Source organism: Colobus angolensis, unplaced genomic scaffold (genome assembly GCF_000951035.1).
Source record: "Colobus angolensis palliatus isolate OR3802 unplaced genomic scaffold, Cang.pa_1.0 Scaffold412, whole genome shotgun sequence".
Lineage (NCBI taxonomy): Eukaryota > Metazoa > Chordata > Mammalia > Primates > Cercopithecidae > Colobus > Colobus angolensis.
The window spans coordinates 531,494-551,258 of record NW_012117511.1 but is presented as its reverse complement, the minus strand read 5'-3'; the positions used below and the strand labels follow the sequence as shown (position 1 = coordinate 551,258).

Here is a 19,765-nt window from a genome sequence, read left to right as displayed (position 1 = left end):
GTGTCAATTTTAGATCTTTCCTGCTTTCTCTTATGGGCATTTAGTGCTATAAATTTCCCTCTACACACTGCTTTAAATGTGCCCCAGAGATTCTGGTATGTTGTGTCTTTGTTCTCATTGGTTTCAAAGAACATCTTTATTTCTGCCTTCTTTTCACTATGTACCCAGTAGTCATTCAGGAGAAGGTTGTTCAGTTTCCATGAAGTTGAGTGGTTTTGAGTGAGTCTCTTAATCCTGAGTTCTAGTTTGATTGTACTGTGGTCTGAGAAACAGTTTGTTATAATTTCTGCTCTTTTACACATTTGCTGACGAGTGCTTTACTTTCAACTATGTGGTCATTTTTGGAATAAGTGCAATGTGGTGCTGAGAAAAATGTATATTCTGTTGATTTGGGGTGGAGAGTTCTGTAGATGTCTATTAGGTCCATTTGCATGGTGCAGAGCTGAGTTCAATTCCTGGATATCCTTGTTAACTTTCTGTCTCGTTGATCTGTCTAATGTTGACAATGGGGTGTTAAAGTCTCCCATTATTATTGTGTGGGAGTCTAAGTCTCCTTCTAAGTCTCTTAAGGACTTGCTTTATGAATCTGGATGCTCCTGTATTGGGTACATATATATTTAGGATAGTTAGCTCTTCTTGTTGAATTGATCCCTTTATCATTATGTAATGGCCTTCTTTGTCTCTTTTGATCTTTGTTGGCTTAAAGTCTGTTTTATCAGAGACTAGGATTGCAACCCCTGCTTTTTATTGTTTTCCATTTGCTTGGTAGATCTTCCTCCATCCCTATATTTTGAGCCTATGTGTGTCTCTGCACGTGAGATGGGTCTCCTGAATAAGTCAAGACACTGATGGGTCTTGACTCTTTATCCAGTTTGCCAGTCTGTGTCTTTTAATTGGATCATTTAGCTCATTTATATTTAAGGTTAATATTGTTATGTGTGAATTTGATCCTGTCATTATGATGTTAGGTAGTTATTTTGCTTGTTAGTTGATGCGGTTTCTTCATAGTGTCGATGGTCTTTACAATTTGGCATGTTTTTGCAGTGGCTGGTACCGGTTGTTCCTTTTCATGTTTAGTGTTTCCTTCAGGAACTCCTGTAGGGCAGGCCGCGTGGTGACAAAATCACTCAGCATTTGCTTGTCTGTAAAAGATTTTATTTCTCCTTCACTTATGACGTTTAGTTTGGCTGGATATGAAATTCTGGGTTGCAAATTCTTTTCTTTAAGAATGTTGAATATTGGCCCCCATTCTCTTCTGTTTTGTAGAGTTTCTGCTGAGAGATCCACTGTTAGTCTGACAGGCTTCTCTTTGTGGGTAACCCGACCTTTCTCTCTGGCTGCCCTTAACATTTTTTCCTTCATTTCAACTTTGGTCAATCTGACAATTATGTGTCTTGGAGTTGCTCTTCTCGAGGAGTATCTTTTTGGTGTTCTCTGCATTTCCTGAATTTGAATGTCAGCCTGCCTTGTTAGGTTGGGGAAGTTCTCCTGGATAATATCCTGAAGAGCGTTTTCCAACTTGGTTCCATTCTCCCCATCACTTTCAGGTACACCAATGAGACGTAGATTTGATCTTTTCACATAGTCCCATATTTCTTGGAGGCTTTGTTCATTTCTTTTTACTGTTTTTTCTCTAAACTTCTCTTCTCACTTCATTTCATTCATTTGATCTTCAAGCACTGATATCCTTTCTTCCAGTTGATCGAATCGGCTACTGAAGCTTGTGCATGCGTCACGTAGTTCTCGTACCATGATTTTCAGCTCTATCGGGTCATTTAGGGACTTCTTTAGACTGGTTATTCTAGTTAGCCATATGTCTAATCTTTTTTCAAGGTTTTTAGCTTCTTTGCGATGGGTTTGAACTTCCTCCTTCAGCTCCGAGAAGTCTGATCATCTGAAGCTTTCTTCTCTCAACTTGTCAAAGTCATTGTCTGTCCAGCTTTGTTCCATTGCTGGCAAGGAGTTGTGTTCCTTTGGAGGGGGAGAGGTGCTCTGATTTTTAGAATTTTCAGCTTTTCTGCCCTGGTTTCTCCCCATCTTCGTGGTTTTATCTACCTTTAGTCTTTGATGATGGTGACGTACAGATGGGCTTTTAGTGTGGATATCCTTTCTGTTTGTTAATTTTCCTTCTAACAGTCAGGACCCTCAGCTGCAGGTCTGTTGGATTTTGCCTGAGGTTGACTCCAGACCCTGTTTGCCTGGGTATCACTAGCATAGGCTGCAGAACTGCAAATATTGCAGAAGGGCAAATGTTCCTGCCTGATTGTTCCTCTGGAAGTTTCCTCTCAGAGGGGTACCCAGCTGTATGAGGTGTCCTTCGGCCCCTACTGGGAGGTGCCTCCCAGTTAGGCTACTCAGGAGTCAGGGACCCACTTGAGGAGGCAGTCTGTCAGTTCTCAGATCTCAAACTCCGTGCTGGGAGAACCACTACTCTCTTCAAAGCTGTCAGACAGGAACATTTAAGTCTGCAGAAGTTTCTGCTGCATTTTGTTCAGCTATGCCCTGCCCCCAGCATTGGAGTCTACAGAGGCAGGCAGGCCTCCTTGAGCTGTGGAGGGCTCCAAAGCGGCTTCTTTGCGGCTTTGTTTACCTACTCAAGCCTCAGTAATGGCGGGCGCCCCTCTCCCAGCCTCACTGCTGCCTTGCAGTTCAATCTCAGACTGCTGTTCTAGCAGTGAGCAAGGTTCTGTGGGCGTGAGACCCTCCGAGCCAGGCGCAGGATATAATCTCCCGGTGTGCCATTTGCTAAGACCACTGGAAAAGCGCAGTATTAGGGTGGGAATGACCCAGTTTTCCAGGTGCCGTCTGTCACGGCTTCCCTTGGCTAGGAAAGGGAATTTCCCAACCTCTTGCACTTCCCGGGTGAGGTGATGCCTCACCCTGCTTAGGTTCACAGTCTGTGGGCTGCCCCCACTGTCCAACAAGCCCCAGTGAGATGAACCTGGTACCTCAGTTGGAAATGCAGAAATCACCCATCTTCTGCATCGCTCATGCTGGGAGCTGTAGCCTGTAGCTGTTCCTATTTGGTCATCTTGGAATCTACCCCCCCCTTCATTCTTTAAGAATACTTTTGCTGGATATAGACTTTACAGCCATTCAAAAGTGGAATGGCTGGAATAGAGCCATTCCAGCACTTCAAAAGTGTTCTGCCACTTCCTTCTGGCCTTCATGGTTTTAAGTGAGGAATCTGCTATTACTTGAATTGGTGTTCCCCTATAGGTAAAGTGTTGTTTCTCTCTGGATGCTTTTTAAGATATTCTCTTTGTCTTTAGCTTTCAGAAGTTTAATTATGACATGTCTTAGAGTAGATTTTGAGAGGTTGATACTATTTGGGGTTCAGACAGCTTCTTGAATCTGTAGGATTATGTTTTTGGCTAAATTTGAGAAGTTTTCAGCCATTATTTCTTCAAACACTCTTTCAATCCCACCCTCTTTCTCCTTCTCAAACACCAATAATACAAATGTTGGTTCTTTGTTACTGCCCAACAGGTCCCTAGGACTCTGTTCATTTTGTTTCTGTTTTCTCTGTGTTATAAAAATTGTGTAAATTCTATTGATCTATGCTTAAGCTCACAGATTCTGTCCTACTGTCATCTCCACTTTGTTATTCATCCTATCCAGTAATTTTAAATTTCTATTATAGTATTTTTCAGCTCTATAATTTCCATTTGTTTCTTTTTTATAATTTATATTTCTTTTGCTAATATTTTCTTTCTTTTTCCATTTGTTTCAAGATACTTTGTAATTATTTGTTAGAGCATTTTTATGACGTTTGCTTTAAAAATCCTTGCCAGATGATTCCAAATCTGATTCATCTTGGTGTTGTCATTCCTTTTTCTTATTCAATTTGTGATTTTCTTGGTTTTGGTATGATGGATGATTTTTTATTTTATTCTCAATATTTTGACTATAACTTACAAGACTCTGGATCCTACCAAAATCTTTGACATTAGAAGGCAGTATCCCCATTTAGGTTTGTCACATAGGTCCTGGCCTACTTTTGTGGGCTGTGGTTTGGATGACAATTTTCAAAGCATTCACAATCATTTTGGTGTGTTTGAACTTTTGTTTTGTTTTGTTTTGTTTTGGTGCCCCTTGGGTTCCCACTAGTCCATACCAGTACCTTAGGGTAGAGGGAAAGAAAGCTTCCTCAGGTTGGGTCATCTGGTTCCTTTAGGGGATAGAAAGGAGTTTCCAGGCCACAGGAATAAAGATCACTTTCTGGGCTAGGCATTTGTAAGGATATACCCTTTGCCAGGCACATTGGCTACCCAGTGTCTGTCAGTGGGGAAGGGGAGTCTCATGCCCAAGAGGGAAGGAGAAAGCTTCTCCCTAGCCACTGATTGCCAGTGGCTCCAAATTAATTCCCCCTTGCTAGAGCCACCAGACTTGCTTAGTGTTGTTGGCAGGCCTCTTGTTTAATCCGGGGGAAAGAACAAGCCTACCTGTGTCACCTTACGTTTTTAGGTTGAGAGTTGGGGCCTAGACCATGTTTTGCTGTTGGGTGTGGGTCATAAGAGACTCTGTCACTGTGTTGTTTTTCCTGTACTAAGCTCCCTAGCCAGTCTGCCTTCCTCTTTCCATTTTTCATAGTTCTCGCTTGATTTCCTCTTACATTATTTCTAGAGTTAATAACTGTACTTAGCAAGGAGGAAAAGAGAGAAGTAAATATGGTAACACACGCAGAGCATATAAAGTAATGTAGAGTACAAATAACTAAAGGCAAAGATAGTACTGTTATTATTAACAGAAAGTGAAGAGATAAAAATATAGACAAAATGGCCAGGTGTGGTGGCTCACCCCTGTAATCCCAGCACTTTGGGAGGTCGAGGTGGGGAGATCACCTGAGGTCAGGAGTTCCAGACCAGCCTAACCAACATGGAGAAACCCCATCTCTACTAAAAATACAAAATTAGCCGGGCATGGTGGTGCATGCCTGTAATCGCATTTACTTGGGAGGCTAAGGCAGGAGGATCGCTTGAACCCAGGAGGTGGAGGTTGCGGTGAGCTGAGATCATGCCATTGCACTCCAGCCTGGGCAACAAGAGTGAAACTTCGTCTCAAAAAATGAAAATATATATATATACCGACAAAATGGCATTAGAGTTCAAAAGAGATATAGAAAACTTCCATTTGGATGGTAACAGAAATTTTATGGAAGCAGTAGCATTTTGAGCTGGGCCCTAAAAATTTGTTAGGATTATATTTATATTTGTTTACAATAAAACAAAACAAAAATGTATTGGGGAAGTATACTGCACAAAATGGACACCGCATAAATACAAGTATAAACGTGGTAAAATACAATTTTAAGCGGTAAAATAATGCTATACAGGGAACATGAAATTGTTAAAGTACAGATTATATAAGAAAGCAATGAAAAACAGGCTGGAAAGACATGTTGGGACCAAATGTTTTAGAATACTGGATTCCAAGCTAAGTAGTATGAGTAATGACGGGTCATATATAATAGATTTTGAACAGGTTGCTAAAAACAGAAAATAAAGTAAGTTAATGGAAAAAGATGTGATAGAACGCAATGCAATTTTAGAGAGGATAGTTGGGGTATGCCTCACTAAGAAGGAAATGCTTATGTAAAGACATGAAAAGGTGTAGGAAATAAGCATTCCAGGCAGAAAGAGTAGCAAGTGCAAAGACCTGAGTTAGAAGCCTGTCTGATTTGCTTGGGGAATAACAAGGAGGCCAGTGCAGCTGGAACAGAGTAAATGAAGGAGAAAGTAGCAGAAGACAAAGACAGAGAAGTACAAGAGAGTAAGGGAGGGAACCATGTCGTGTAAGTTCTTTTACGTACATGACAAAGACTTTTACTCTAGTTGAAACGGGAGAGAAATGAGCAAGAGAGTGACAGATCAAATTGAATATTCAAATTATTTGCCACAATTTTAAAAGTTGAACTTAAATTTCTATTTTCCATTCACTTTTTTTTGGCAAAATCTTGATTGTTGAACAGAAAGTTAAGAATAGTTTTAATGTTTTAAATGGTTATTGAAAAAGAAGAGGAGTGGCAGGGAGAAGAGGAAAAAGGAGAGAAGGAGGAGAAGCAGTGGGGGTGGCAGAAGGTAACAATGGCTGTATGTTCTGCAAATGCTAAAATATTTACTCTCTGGCCTTTTAAAGAAAAAAATGCTCATTTCTGCCTTATACTTCAAGTTCAGATTAGTATTTATTATTATTGAAATTTATATAATATTGGCTCACATTTGTACTGAGTACCAGGCACATATTAATTAGCCCTTTGAGGGAACTGGTATTATTCTCAATTTGTAGGTGAGGAAACAGGTTCAGAGTGCCTTAAGAGGCTTGCCTAATTTTCCAGCCAAGAGGGACTGGTTTGTATCACACCAACTCTTCTGTCTAGAACTAGAAAAGCTGAAATAAAATATAAATAGCACACATTTCAAGGCATCAAAACACAACCAAACAGCCAGTGCATAAAAGGCCAAGAACCCAGAATTAAGAGAGAAGATTAAAAGAAACCCAACATTCTGTGCTACTCTTTTCCCTCTAGGAATTTTCTGCTGATTCATAACTGGCACAGAGCAGAGAGGATGAAAAGCACAAAAGAGGCCAGAAAACAGAGTAGAGATCTATAGTCTCAAGGGGCTGGAAGACCGAAATTGCAGTTCAGAGTTATGAAGACAGGGAGGGCCAAACAAGATCTCAAAGTGATGAGAAAAACAAAGTAGTGAGCTTAAATTCAGACCTGCTTTTCCTCTAAAGGCATTTGCGAATTTATAAAAGTGGCTAAGAGAGAGAGATAAACCAAGTAGAAATCCTCAAAAAGATTTCTATTTTGAAATTAAAATAGGGCTTTCAGTAGTCACAAATGCCAGAAGGAACAACAACAAAAAAAGGAATTCCTAAAAAACACAAGTAACTCAATTGTTAGAAGAAAAGATGGAAAACCTAAATAGTACTAAAACAATTAAAGAAATTGAATCCATAACTTAAAATTTGTCCACAAAAGAATTCTTCAAGGTGAGATAGCTTCACCAGAGCATTCTTCCAAACATTAAAGGAGGAAATAATACCAACTTTTAACCTTACCCAAACTTTTTGAGATAATAGAAACGGTAAATATCTCACCTTAATTTATTTTGATATCAAGGTTCTTGGTAACCGTGATACCAATATAATGTCAAGAACATTATGAAAAGTAAGAATTTATAGGCCAACACTCTTTCATAAACACAAATTCAAAATTTCTAAACAAAACATTAACAAATAGAATCTAGGGATAAAGATTTTTAAAAAATACATCTTGATCAAATTTACTTTATTCTGGGAATACATGGATGGTTTAACAAACACACCAATTAATGCAATTCACCACATTCGTAGAATAATTAGAAAAAAATTCTCGAATCATTTGAGTAGATGCAGAAAAAGCATGAGATAAAATTCTATATCCATTCATGAATTAAAAAGAGAAAAAAAGTCCTTAGTAAACTAGAATTAGAATAAAACTTCCTTAATCTGCTAAAGGGTATCTATAAAAAAGCATTAGTGGTGATATGTTGAACATTTTCTCCCTGAGTTCATAAAGAAAAACAAGGCTGCCTACTCATACCACTTCCATTCAACAATGGATTGAAGGTCCTAGACAGTACAATAACATGAGAAAACGAAATAAAGGGCATAGGTTTGGAAATAAATAAATCTGTCTTTACTCATAGATAACATTATTGTGTACTTCAAGACTTAATCTTCAAATAAGCTATTAGAATTATTAAGTAAATTTGGCATAATGAGAAAGATCAATAAAGATATACATCAAAAGTTGACACAGTTAACACAGTTATTGCTTGATGTTTTATGAGTGATTTTTCTTTTTTCTCCTTATATTAAATACTTCTATTTTCATTTTATCTGATATAAACATATTACTTAGGTATTCAAAAAATTAATCTTAACACATATTATTTCATTTGTATATATATAGTGTTCAAAAATTAGCAAAACTAGTTACTAGAAGTCGGATAGGATTTACCTTTGAGGATATAGGTAATGACTGGAATTGGGCATAAGCGAGGCTTCTGAGATACTGGAAACATTCCATTTCTTCATATCGGTACCAGTTACATGGGATGTTTAACTTCTGAAAATTGAGCTGTACACTTTTCTGCATGTATGTTATAATTCAATAAAAAGTTTACCAAAAAATAAAAGTTGGGTATCTTTACTTCCCTAATAAAATATGTTGCCAATTGCTTTGCTTTGTCTCAGACATGGCCTTACATCTATTTTTTCCCCTTTATAGATCAGTGGTCCACATCAGAAAAGAAAAAAATCTTATTATTAATATAGAAATATTAGTTGATTCTGAGCCCGGATGATATTAGCAATATTTTCATAACAATTTATACAAATTTGGTTTTTTATCATTTTCTTTTTCCCTTATAATTAAAATGTATTTTATTTATTTATTTATTTTTTGAGACGGAGTCTCGCTCTGTCGCCCAGGCTGGAGTGCAGTGGCTGGATCTCAGCTCACTGCAAGCTCCGCCTCCAGGGTTGACGCCATTCTCCTGCCTCAGCCTCCCAAGTAGCTGGGACTACAGGCGCCCGCCACCTTGCCCGGCTAGTTTTTTGTATTTTTTATTAGAGATGGGGTTTCAGCATGTTAGCCAGGATGGTCTCAATCTCCTGACCTCGTGATCCGCCCGTCTCGGCCTCCCAAAGTGCTGGGATTACAGACTTGAGCTACTGCGCCCGGCTAAAATGTATTTTAAAAAAATCTACCTCAATGAAGGGTCTAGTTAACTTATTAGTCTAGTTAAAGAAAATCTTATGGCACAGAAATGTTGTGAATCTTTAAGTGTCAAAAGTTTCATCACAGGTATTATTTAGTGATATTACTTATACTTACTTGATAATGAGGCTTATACCATTGCTTTAAGTCCCAATCCCAAAGAATCATCTGGAAAAAAAAAAAAATTCACTTGGTTACAAACCAGAAATAAATAAACAAGAATATGTAAAGACAAAATTCAGCATTTTCCATTATAATTATCTAACATAGCTCAAAATCTGGAAGAGATACTGGAATGCTGAGAATAAAAATTATCTCCAGACAGAATATTTCATTAATTAATACAATCTGTGATTGAGAAATCAAAATAAAGAATTACCACAATAAAGTAACTAAAACAAGCCATATTAATCTTCAGATATTACCACAAAAAGGAAAATACAAATCCAAAACCACATTAAGTCACAAAAAATAAAAGAAAAATTACCTATCATCAGATATTCTCTGCCTACCCACCATCTCCAAAGGCTCATCATGGGTGATGGGTGATGCTATCTTCTTACCAATAAGGTACTTCTGTCAAAAACATTTTGAAAAGCTTGTTGTCCTTGGGGTTAGATTAAGTATAAAGGAATGGATTTATCAAAAGCAGCACATACCCCTTTTGATATGCAGATAATTAGTGATTGTTTTCCTGTCTGTCTCCTTGATAGACTAGCCTATCAATGGTAATTTTAATCCCAGACTAGTTTTTTTTCCTGCCCTTCTTCCTAACAAGCTTTTTGGCTGCTTCCCAACCCAATATAGTAGTCACTACGTATGCCCAAGGAGATAAAATTAACTTTAATTTAGGAAGCTATAACTGCTACCTATCATCAATCCTAAATTTCTTTGACATTTACTGAGTTAGAGTTAAATAGGTCTTCTCCTTTTGATTAAATAATACATTATAACAGCTATTTTGTACATAGCTTTGAACCTTTATTGAATATGAGCCTAGTTAATCTGTAATATAATCATATAATTTCTATATACTGAACTATCTGTGTTGTTTCTTGTCCTTCAGGCTTAAGTTTTCTGGTTGCAAAAGATCTTATTTGGGGCTTTGCAGGCCACATAAGGTCTCCATGGCATATTCTTTGCTTTTTGTTTTTGTTTTATAACCCTTTAAAATGCAAAAAAAATTATTAGCTCAAAGGTCATACAAAAACACGCTGCTGGCAGGATTTGGTCAGTAGACTAGTTTGTTGACTCATATTTTACATAATACACCCATGCTTAATCACTCAAAAAACTGTCAATTATCATTATCACCATCTCCTCATCAATATCCTGGCAGAACGTAATTTCTTTCTTACCACTGAAGAAAAATCTATTTCTTCCCAAAGAAAATTCAGACACAGTACAATCACTTAGAAGACTCATGAACCAGTGCCCACAAAATGGCTCTGATACAACTACATGCAAAGTAGACCATATATATATAACAGACTCATTAAATTTAAGCAATATTTTATATGGTCCTAAATATGGTTCTGATATAATTATTTCAGGTTGTGATTTAATCAGCATATAATCTAGATTCAAGGGACACTAATTATTGCAAATAAAGACGTTAATAACTTCCTAAAATGCTTCGTAAGATTAACATAACCTAAAATCCCTAAGTTTCTTCTATACATGATATTGTTATGATCCATTTTCCTCCATGCTATTCTTATAAATATGGCTTTTTAGACCCAACTGCAATACTTTACTTCTGCCCTTATTTTAGCCTGTCAGTTTCTTTGGAGATTGAGAATGTCAACTACCCTATTCTTCATTCCTCCCATTATCATGACATCTATAAATCTGATGTTTTCTTAAGTTCACGAATAGATGTATAGAAGAGACAGGAATGAAAACAGAGCCATACCATGTATCACTAAAAATCACCTATGAGAGAGGCATCAATGAACTAATTTGCATTCTCGGTCTACAACCTTACCTAACTGTACTATCATCTGATCCATATTTCTACACTTCTCCCACAATAACACCATCAAACAGAGAAAAATACTTGTATACCTTATTTCCCTGATTCATTACCCTAAGTAGAAGTTGATTTGTTGCTCACTCAAGTATACTTTCATTAGGATGGTTTCTTAACATTGAGTAGTCTGCCTTCCCCACTTCATTGACCTACATGATTAAATAAACATTACCTTTTTAAATATCTGTACTCTAATGCCAAGAGCCATGTTTGTATTCATGTGATATACTCTCAACAGGGGTGCTATCACTCCTAAGCAGGTGGTAATTGGTTCTTGGGGGGAAAAAAAAAAATCTTGAAAATTAAAATGGTTCATAGCCCTCCAAAGGTTACAGTATACAAACAGATGTACTGTACATCTTTGGTATGAAAATGACATGAAGCAGGAGATTAGGGAAACATATATATATATATATAACATATTTATGTATGTATATACAATATTTTATATATGTATAGATAATATTTTGTATATGTATATATAATATAAACATATATATATATTCCTGGATTTGGGGTTGTAATGAAAATACAGTGGAGAAATACTGATATAAAGTAGTCCTGCTGCTTACTTATAAGAGCAATCTCGGCTTATATTTTGTGAAAGTTCTCTAAGGCATTGAGACAACTGTAAGGCTGCCAATGCAGAACGAAGCCTGCTAACATGAGAAGGAATGTATGCCCTATTTTAACTGGACTCCTAAAGGTCTCTAAAAATCTTACTATGTACAATGCTTTTTTTTCTCTGTTTGTTTTCTTTAGATCTCTCTACTGTAGCATTTTGTATTACAATATTTCTTTTTTTTTTTTTTTTTTTTTTGATAATTCCCTTTTTTTGGATTTTGTATTACAATATTTCTTTTTTTTTTTTTTTTTTTTTTTTTGAGACAGTGTCTCGCTCTGTCGCCCAGGCTGGAGTGCAGTGGCCGGATCTCAGCTCACTGCAAGCTCCGCCTCCCGGGTTTACGCCATTCTCCTGCCTCAGCCTCCCGAGTAGCTGGGACTACAGGCGCCCGCAACCTTGCCCGGCTAGTTTTTTGTATTTTTTAGTAGAGACGGGGTTTCACCGTGTTAGCCAGGATGGTCTCGATCTCCTGACCTCGTGATCCGCCCGTCTCGGCCTCCCAAAGTGCTAGGATTACAGGCTTGAGCCACTGCGCCCGGCCTACAATATTTCAATATTATAGTATTAAAATATTACAGACCATCTTCCTCAATATTGCATATTACAATATTGTAGTATTACAATATTACAGACCATCTCCCTCAATAAATTCACTCCTCCTGGCCCTTTATCCCATTATCATAGTTTTCTCTCACTTGTGAATCAATTCTTAAGCAAAGCCTAATCTTATTTGCAGTCACTTTCTCTAGGATGAAAATTACATTACCCTAAAGCAGCAGGTCTTACTGTGAAATCCCCTTCATATTAGGAATTGAAAGCAGATACACAGAAAGCCACAAAGAGCTGGCAGACTGCCTTCTGTGTAATTTGAGCAACTAGAATATTAGTGATTTTGAGAAAACAATTTTCTCCATAAGTAATAGAAGATGAATGACCCAGGAATTCCACAGCTAGGTACACATCTTAGAGCAGTATTCAAAATGCAGTCCATAACAAGATAAATACAGAAATTCAGAGTAAAGGTTTATATATTTTTATAGCAATTTGACATTGGTGAGACATTTTTAGTATATTTTACAAAAGCATCAATCCACAACAGATCAGGGAAAAACTCAAAAACTTGGTCTTTGCTACAGTTTGATAGGAGACAAGAAGAATACACATAGCTGTGCAGCTTAGGGTAGCAAAAAACTAGATACAATCCAAATGTTCATCAACAATAAAAGAGAAAAATTTTGGTATATCCATACAATGGAGTACAGCAGTGAAAATGAATGAAGTACATACAGCTACATAGTATATGGATGGATCTCAGAAACAATGTTGAACAAGAAAAGCAAATCACAGACAGATACATACAGTATAACTTCACTCATTTAAAATGAAATACACACTGAGATATGCTTATTAGAAATACATATGGTAAACGGTAAAGAAATTCAGGATGGTGATTATCTCTAAAAGAGAAAGAAGTGAACCAGATCCAGGAGTGACACACAGGGAACTTCAATGTTAATGGCAATGTTCAAAAATAACAGTAATGGTGGGTCGATGGTGTCTGTTTCTTTAGTCTCTATACTTTACACGTATTTCATAAATATTTGTTCAGCTTTAGTTAAAAGTTAAGATGAATTTAGGAAGGTAAGGAAGTAGAGAAAGTAACTCTTTTGAAAAACTGTGCTGTAAAAGCAAGAATGAAATGAAGCAATCGTTAGAAAAAAATGTGAGAATATTACTTTTTTTTTAACATGGGAGGTTCTAAAGCATGCTTGTACTTGATAGGAATGATCCTGGACAGTGGGAGAACTAATGACAGAATAAAGTGAGAAATATGCAAAGAGCAAATACTTAATGAAAATACTGCTAAGTGTCTCTGTAATATTAGATTACATATACGTATACACAAAATATATATATTTTTAAAAACATAAAATTTTAAACTAGGAAACAGTAATAGAGTATTAGCCATTATTTATCAAATTATGACTTGTCAATCACTAGTTGTTCCTCCTTGTCCCAGAATATTTAGAGGGAAAAAGGAAACAATTTAGTTTGCATATATTTCATAATTGTGAACTATAAGGTTAATTTTGATTTCGACAGAAATCTCATTATCTTAACAAATTACATTCTTAAAAACTGAAAAGGTTCTCTAAGACGTGCATTATTCTAAAAGAGAACAAATCATCTTTCCTAAAGTATTTTCACACCATTTGAATATTATTTATATCTTTTAAATTTGCATTATTTTCATTGTGTTGCATTATACTCCCCAATCAATAAAATAAATAAATGGCTCAAAATTGGTTTCTAAAGCCTAAGGTATTGATAAAAACAAGGTAACATAAATAGCTCAGAATAAATGTTAAGCCTAAATCAAGAATAGGACTCTAATGCAAACAATATAAATCTGTGCGTGTGATAATACCACACAACGGGATAAAACCAAAAATTTTACTAGCACATACAACAGCAACTATCTAAAAGCTGGATTTCTTTTTGACTAGTAATTCATTTACCCTATATTCTTCTGGATGTTGTCTATTTTGAAACTTTATCAAATAATAACATGAAGCTATGGAAAGTTTTCAAACAAAACATAAAAACCTCTTTGGTAAATGAACAGAATCTTTCTAAAACAAGCACAAAATGCTTTCATATATGAAACTGAAGATTTTTGTTCCTAAAAGAGAAGAGACAAAAACTACACAGGCACCATTCAGATTCTGTGCTCCTCCTAGAAAAAGCATATAAAAAAGATAGATTATTGTTGAGAGATTTATAAAACTCTCAGCCACACAAATGATGAACATTATGCTGAAAGAAAAACCAGATATTTTACTTGACTGCTTGGTAAGTGCACTGAAGTGCAGAGTCCAAATCAGCTCTTGGTATATGTGTAATACACATGAGAAAGAACAGCAGACAAGTTTTTACGTGTTTACCTCTGAAAAATCCATACTATAAAAGATAATTTTTTCCTACTTTAATATTTATTTTGTAAACAATGATATAGACTGGGAAAAATGTGTTGAAATCAGTCCTGAGAGAAAAAATCAGTTATCTGCACATCAAGAAAAAGCTTTGCTAAGCAATGAGTACTATACTAACTGCAAATCTATATACCCTGTTTTTGTTGTTGTTGTTTTCAAAGAAAGGGGCTGGTGGTTAAAATACATTATGCTGAGTTCAATGTTAAAGAAATAGCATAGATGTAAATGCACTCAACTTTTTGGATACAGAGTATACATCTTTTCAGTGTGCTGTGCAAAAACTGAGAAAATAAAATATTTAAAAGCAAATTAAAATATAAAGAGCAAACAGTGCTATTTTCAATAAAATGCAAAAGCCTCTATTTCTTAAACTTTCAAGCATGATAATGTCCATCAACTTAGCAAGTGACTCAGCCTTGAAAGAGTCTTCAGTGAGCAATCTCTTAATTCCAGAGTCCCTGTTTAATCTGAGTATTCAGAACCAACAGCCAAAAAACCCCTGCTGACGTTCCTCATAAATTATAATTTTGGTTGGATTTTTCCAATTTAAGAGAAATAGAGATGAGAAAAGAATATGATGATATACAATGAACCTACAACAAGCAGCCTATTTACTCAACATTGAGCTAAACAGAGATACCTTTAATATTGCAAGTACACACTGATATAAAATATTTTAATTTTTTAGTTTTCAAAAATTGTGATTCTTTTTTATACATTTACCCTTAAGTTGGTGGGTAGCTACCATACATACTGAATGCATAGTTGGCGGTACATGTACATTAAAAGTTTTAAGAAATATTGGTTCAAGCACTCATTCCTCATATATAATAAAATGTAGCTATTTTAAAATTTTACTTCCAAGTAGACAGTAAATGCTCTGATACACATTGTTTCCAAGTCAGCAAAGTTTTAGGCATCTAAACCCCAATACCAAAGTAAATCTTGTAAGTAACTTAAATATAAGAATTAAAAAATAAAACTAAATTTTTAATTCCAGTTTAAAACAAAGTTATAGTGCTATGGTATGTTTTAAAAATGTAGTTCTATCGAACTATAAGACATCATTTAATGAAAGCATAAAATTTTAACTTGCTGTTTTTAGGAGCTTCCATTATTACATTTATCTCTTTCCTTCTGTGCTAATATATAATACAGTACCAGAAATAACTATTTCTTTTCATACTGTGGTTATTTGTTCAAAACTAATTAAGGAACAGTAATTTCTCTAAGTAATATATACTATTAAAAATTATTTAAGTTGATTTAAGTGTACTCAAGACTGTGCCTTTATTTAAATTCATTTTTTCTTTATGGTTAAGAAGTTGAATCCTGATAAAAGTTTCTGTTTGAATATGTTTTTAAGTCTAACATGCTCTACGGAGCTCTACAAAACCACCAAAACCACAGTGAAACATCAGCAGTACAACCAGGAGATGTTATCAGGTTCAATTACGTCAATGAGGCTTTATTTCATTGTTCTCTATGTAGCCAAAAAGAAAAACATGTATGTGCCCTCAAATCAAGCTTACAGAACTGTTAAATTTATGTGAAATTTAAAAAGAATACTTATTATAGTACGGTTCTGAATTAACTGTTACAGCATCCTATATTCTCCTATTTCTTGATGACATTTTATTTGAGTCTCATATGTAAATCTATGCTAATGAAACTGATTGAATTCAGTGTTTCCAACTTTTTCTATGTCTTCCAACTTAGGCCCAATAAAAAAATCCACTTAACTCTTTGTGTGTGTTTAGCGAACATAAATCAAAAACAAAATAAATGAATAGCCAAAAAGTTAAACTAACTAAAGCTATATTTTCTAATTGTTTAGAGTGCAAAGATAGTAACCTTGAACCCTATGTGACAAAGAAATAACCCTATGCAGAAAAACTGAGAAGCAGAAAAAAAAGTGTGGGGGGAGTGGGAGGGGGAGGAGACTAGTATTACTTGGAAACTGATGTCATTTACTATTCTTTCCAGTCAAATAATATCATGATGGTCATGGTAACTTAAACTGCATGCTACGTACCAGCACTGTGTTAGGCGCTTACTATATACTGTCCCTTGTCATCTTTACTAGAATTATCTGTGGTAAGCCTTATTTCCCCATTTTACAGATGACAAAACAAAGACTTCCCAAAGTCTCATGATTAGTAAGTGACAGGGACAGAACTTAAACCTAGATCTGCCTAATTCCAAAGCTTTAAGGACTAACCATTATGCTATAGCATCTTGTATTTGTCATTTAATAAACACTGCTATATGCTAGCAATGTAGCAGGTGCGTGGCAGTACATGTAACATTACAGCAACTTTGCGGTAGCCTCATTTTATATATGGAGAAGTTGAGGCTTAATGATTCTACTGATTACTCGGCATTCATCTCCCACTTTCATCTTTTGCCCTTCTCTGGACCCTAGGGAGAGTGAACCCTAAATTCTGTAACACCTAAGAAGCCTTGCAGCTGGTTTCTGCTTACATCTAGCCAATGGAGGTCAACAGCAGAAAAATGGCATTGAGGAGTACAGAGATCAAGGTTATTTCTTCTCTGCTGCTTCCTTACCTATGTACCATTGTCTCTGGCAACAACTGTGTTCCTCCATGACTATAGCTCTTACCAGCTGGTCCTTCCTTCATACGTTCAGCAATCACTAAACTAAAATCACCATGTCCACTCTTGCCTCTTCAGCCCCAGGTGAGGAAACAGCTTTCCATAATTGCTAGTTTCCATGTGCCTTACCATATCTTGCCCATTCCTTAATGCTGTTCATTCTCTCAAAGTAGACTCTTCATTAAAGTGTTTTTATTTGAACCACTTTTTAGTGAATTTTATTTCTTGCTGGGTCCCTAAATAATACAGGGGCATTGTAACTAAGTTCTGCCATATGTCAGCTAGTAACTGGCAGAGCTAAAATCTAAACCCAGGTTTATCTCCCTCCAGTTTCATTCCTTTCCACTACACTAAAATGGTAATATTTTTTATAACACATTTCTCTCAAACAATGGAAAGTATCTACCTAGACCTAGTTTTTATTTATCAAATCATCAAATTACCTTCTAATATCTGTATCCATATACCTGGTATTTCATTCTGTCACAACAGATTAACTGTCTGTGCTCCAGCCTACAGCTACTTTTCCAAAAATGTAGTAGATTCGATTCCCTCTTCCCTACCTGAAGATATTTCAGCAGCAATTCTTTCTCATCATCATTTTTTCTCTACTAAATCATTCCAATTAGATTATAAACATGCTGCAGTTTCTCACATCTCACACATTCGTTACTCACACATACACCCTTATCATGATCATACTTCAACCTAGCCACTATCTCATTTCTCTGTAAAATTCCTCAAAAGAGTTGTCTTCATTGGTTGTTTCTAGTTCTGCTCCTTTCATTCTCTGGTAAGCTGACTCTAATCAGGTTTTGGCACTTTTTCATTAAATCTGTTCTTGATGAGGTTTCTAATGTTGTTAAAACCAATGGTCAAGTCTCTCTTCATACTTCTGATCCATCACCATTTGACACAATCTAACACTCTTTCCTCCTTGAAATTATTTTTCTCACTTGGCTTCTGGAGTATTACATTCTTCAGATTTCTTTCTAATTCATTGGACACTATTTCTCAGTCTCCTCTCTGAGTCTTACTTGCCATTTTGATGTTTTAACATTGCTGTGACCCCCCCGACCTTGGACCTCTTCTCTTTTCTATTTCACCTAGCTTTGTGGGTGTAATAAGCTAATGACTCACAAATGTATATGTATCTTCTTCTCTGAGCTGAAGAATTATATTTCAATAGCCTACTCAACATCTCCAGTTGGCTGTCTAATAGATAACTTGAACTTAACATGTCCAAAACTGAACTGACCTTCCTCCCCATAGTCTTCCCTCATCTCAGTTAGGGGCAATCTCATCATTACCTTGGCTTAGGCCAAAAACATAACTCTCCTCTTTCTCACATATCACACTGGAGAATCCTGTTATCTCTACTGTCATAATATGTACAGAATATAAACTCTTATCATATCTTCATTGCTCCCACTCTAGCCTAAGCCATCATGCTCTCTTGCCCAAATTACTACCAAAGCCTCCTAAATATTCTTTGCTTCCTTTCTTGCCCAGGTAGAATCTATTCTCAATAGAGCAAAGCAACCCTCTTAAAGTTAAAGTCACATAATGTCACTTCTTTGTTCAACACTCTCCAGTGACTTCTCATCTCAACCTGAGTAAAACCCTAAGGTTTTAACAATGGCCTACAAGGCCCTCTCCACTCCCCTCCAGCTAACTTGGTTTATTTACTATTCCTTGAACAGGCCAGGAAAGTTCAATAAAGATTCATTACCCTGCATCTTCCTTTTTCTTAATAAATTAAAAAGGAAATAACAGCACAACACTATTATCTAGTGTGATGTTCTAAAGCTGTACTGATAAATTTTATAAAGCAGCAATTAAAATATGTACTAAGGAATTTCTTGGTGATTTTTCTTTTCCTGTCAAGAAGTACAAAACCAGCTGGGTGGGGTGGTGAATGCCTGTAGTACCAAGCAGGAACAGTACTTGAGCCCAGGAGTTCAAAACCAGCCTGGGCAATATGGTGAGATCACATTTCAAAAAACAGAAAAGTATAAAATCAGGAGAGACAGGGTCTCATCGTGCTGCCAAAACTGGTCTTAAACTCCTGAGCTCAAGCAATATGCCAGGCTCAGTTTCCCAAAGTGCTGGGATTACAGGCATGAACCACCACACCCAACTGACTTGCCTTTATTTTAGAACTGAATATTAAATTTAGGAGATATAGATATTAAAGAAAATTAACAAAAAAGCATCACAGTAGATCTTAATTAACCAAAAAGAAAAACTTAAAACTCAATTTATATTCAGAAACTAATCTTTTTCCATTTAAAATGAAAATGTACCATTTTTATTTGGGATTTTTATTAGTCAGACAGAAATTAGTCCAGTTGCCAGTAGTATATATTTGACACTGTTAGGCATTTGCTAAATAAATAAGTTTTGTCATGGTAACTGTGCTTAAAATTAAGCAGACAAAGATGCTAGTCCCATAGGAACTTGATTTAAAAATGAAAATGGGGATCTTCTTGTCTATTAAAAAAAAAATCAGATTCCACAGGGATCATCATGGTATCCTACACTTATAAAACAAAATGTACTAAAAGTCTTATGCTCTGGGCTGGGCGCAGTGGCTCAAGCCTGTAATCCCAGCACTTTGGGAGGCCGAGACAGGTGGATCACGAGGTCAGGAGATTGAGACCATCCTGGCTAACACGGTGAAACCCCATCTCTACTAAAAAATACAAAAAAAAAAAACTAGCCGG

The 19,765-nt window shown here is 36.0% G+C and overlaps 1 protein-coding gene across 2 annotated transcripts in view; it reads right to left on the bottom strand.

Annotated features, from left to right (window-relative positions):
- PDE3B (phosphodiesterase 3B, cGMP-inhibited) overlaps window positions 1–19,765 on the bottom strand; it is a 225,642-nt gene that overhangs the window by 100,018 nt on the left and 105,859 nt on the right. For both annotated transcript variants that reach the window (XM_011956257.1, XM_011956258.1), the window contains exon 2: window positions 8,891–8,941. In XM_011956257.1, coding sequence (XP_011811647.1) covers window positions 8,891–8,941 — 51 coding nt within the window. The remainder of the gene's footprint in view (window positions 1–8,890; window positions 8,942–19,765) is intronic.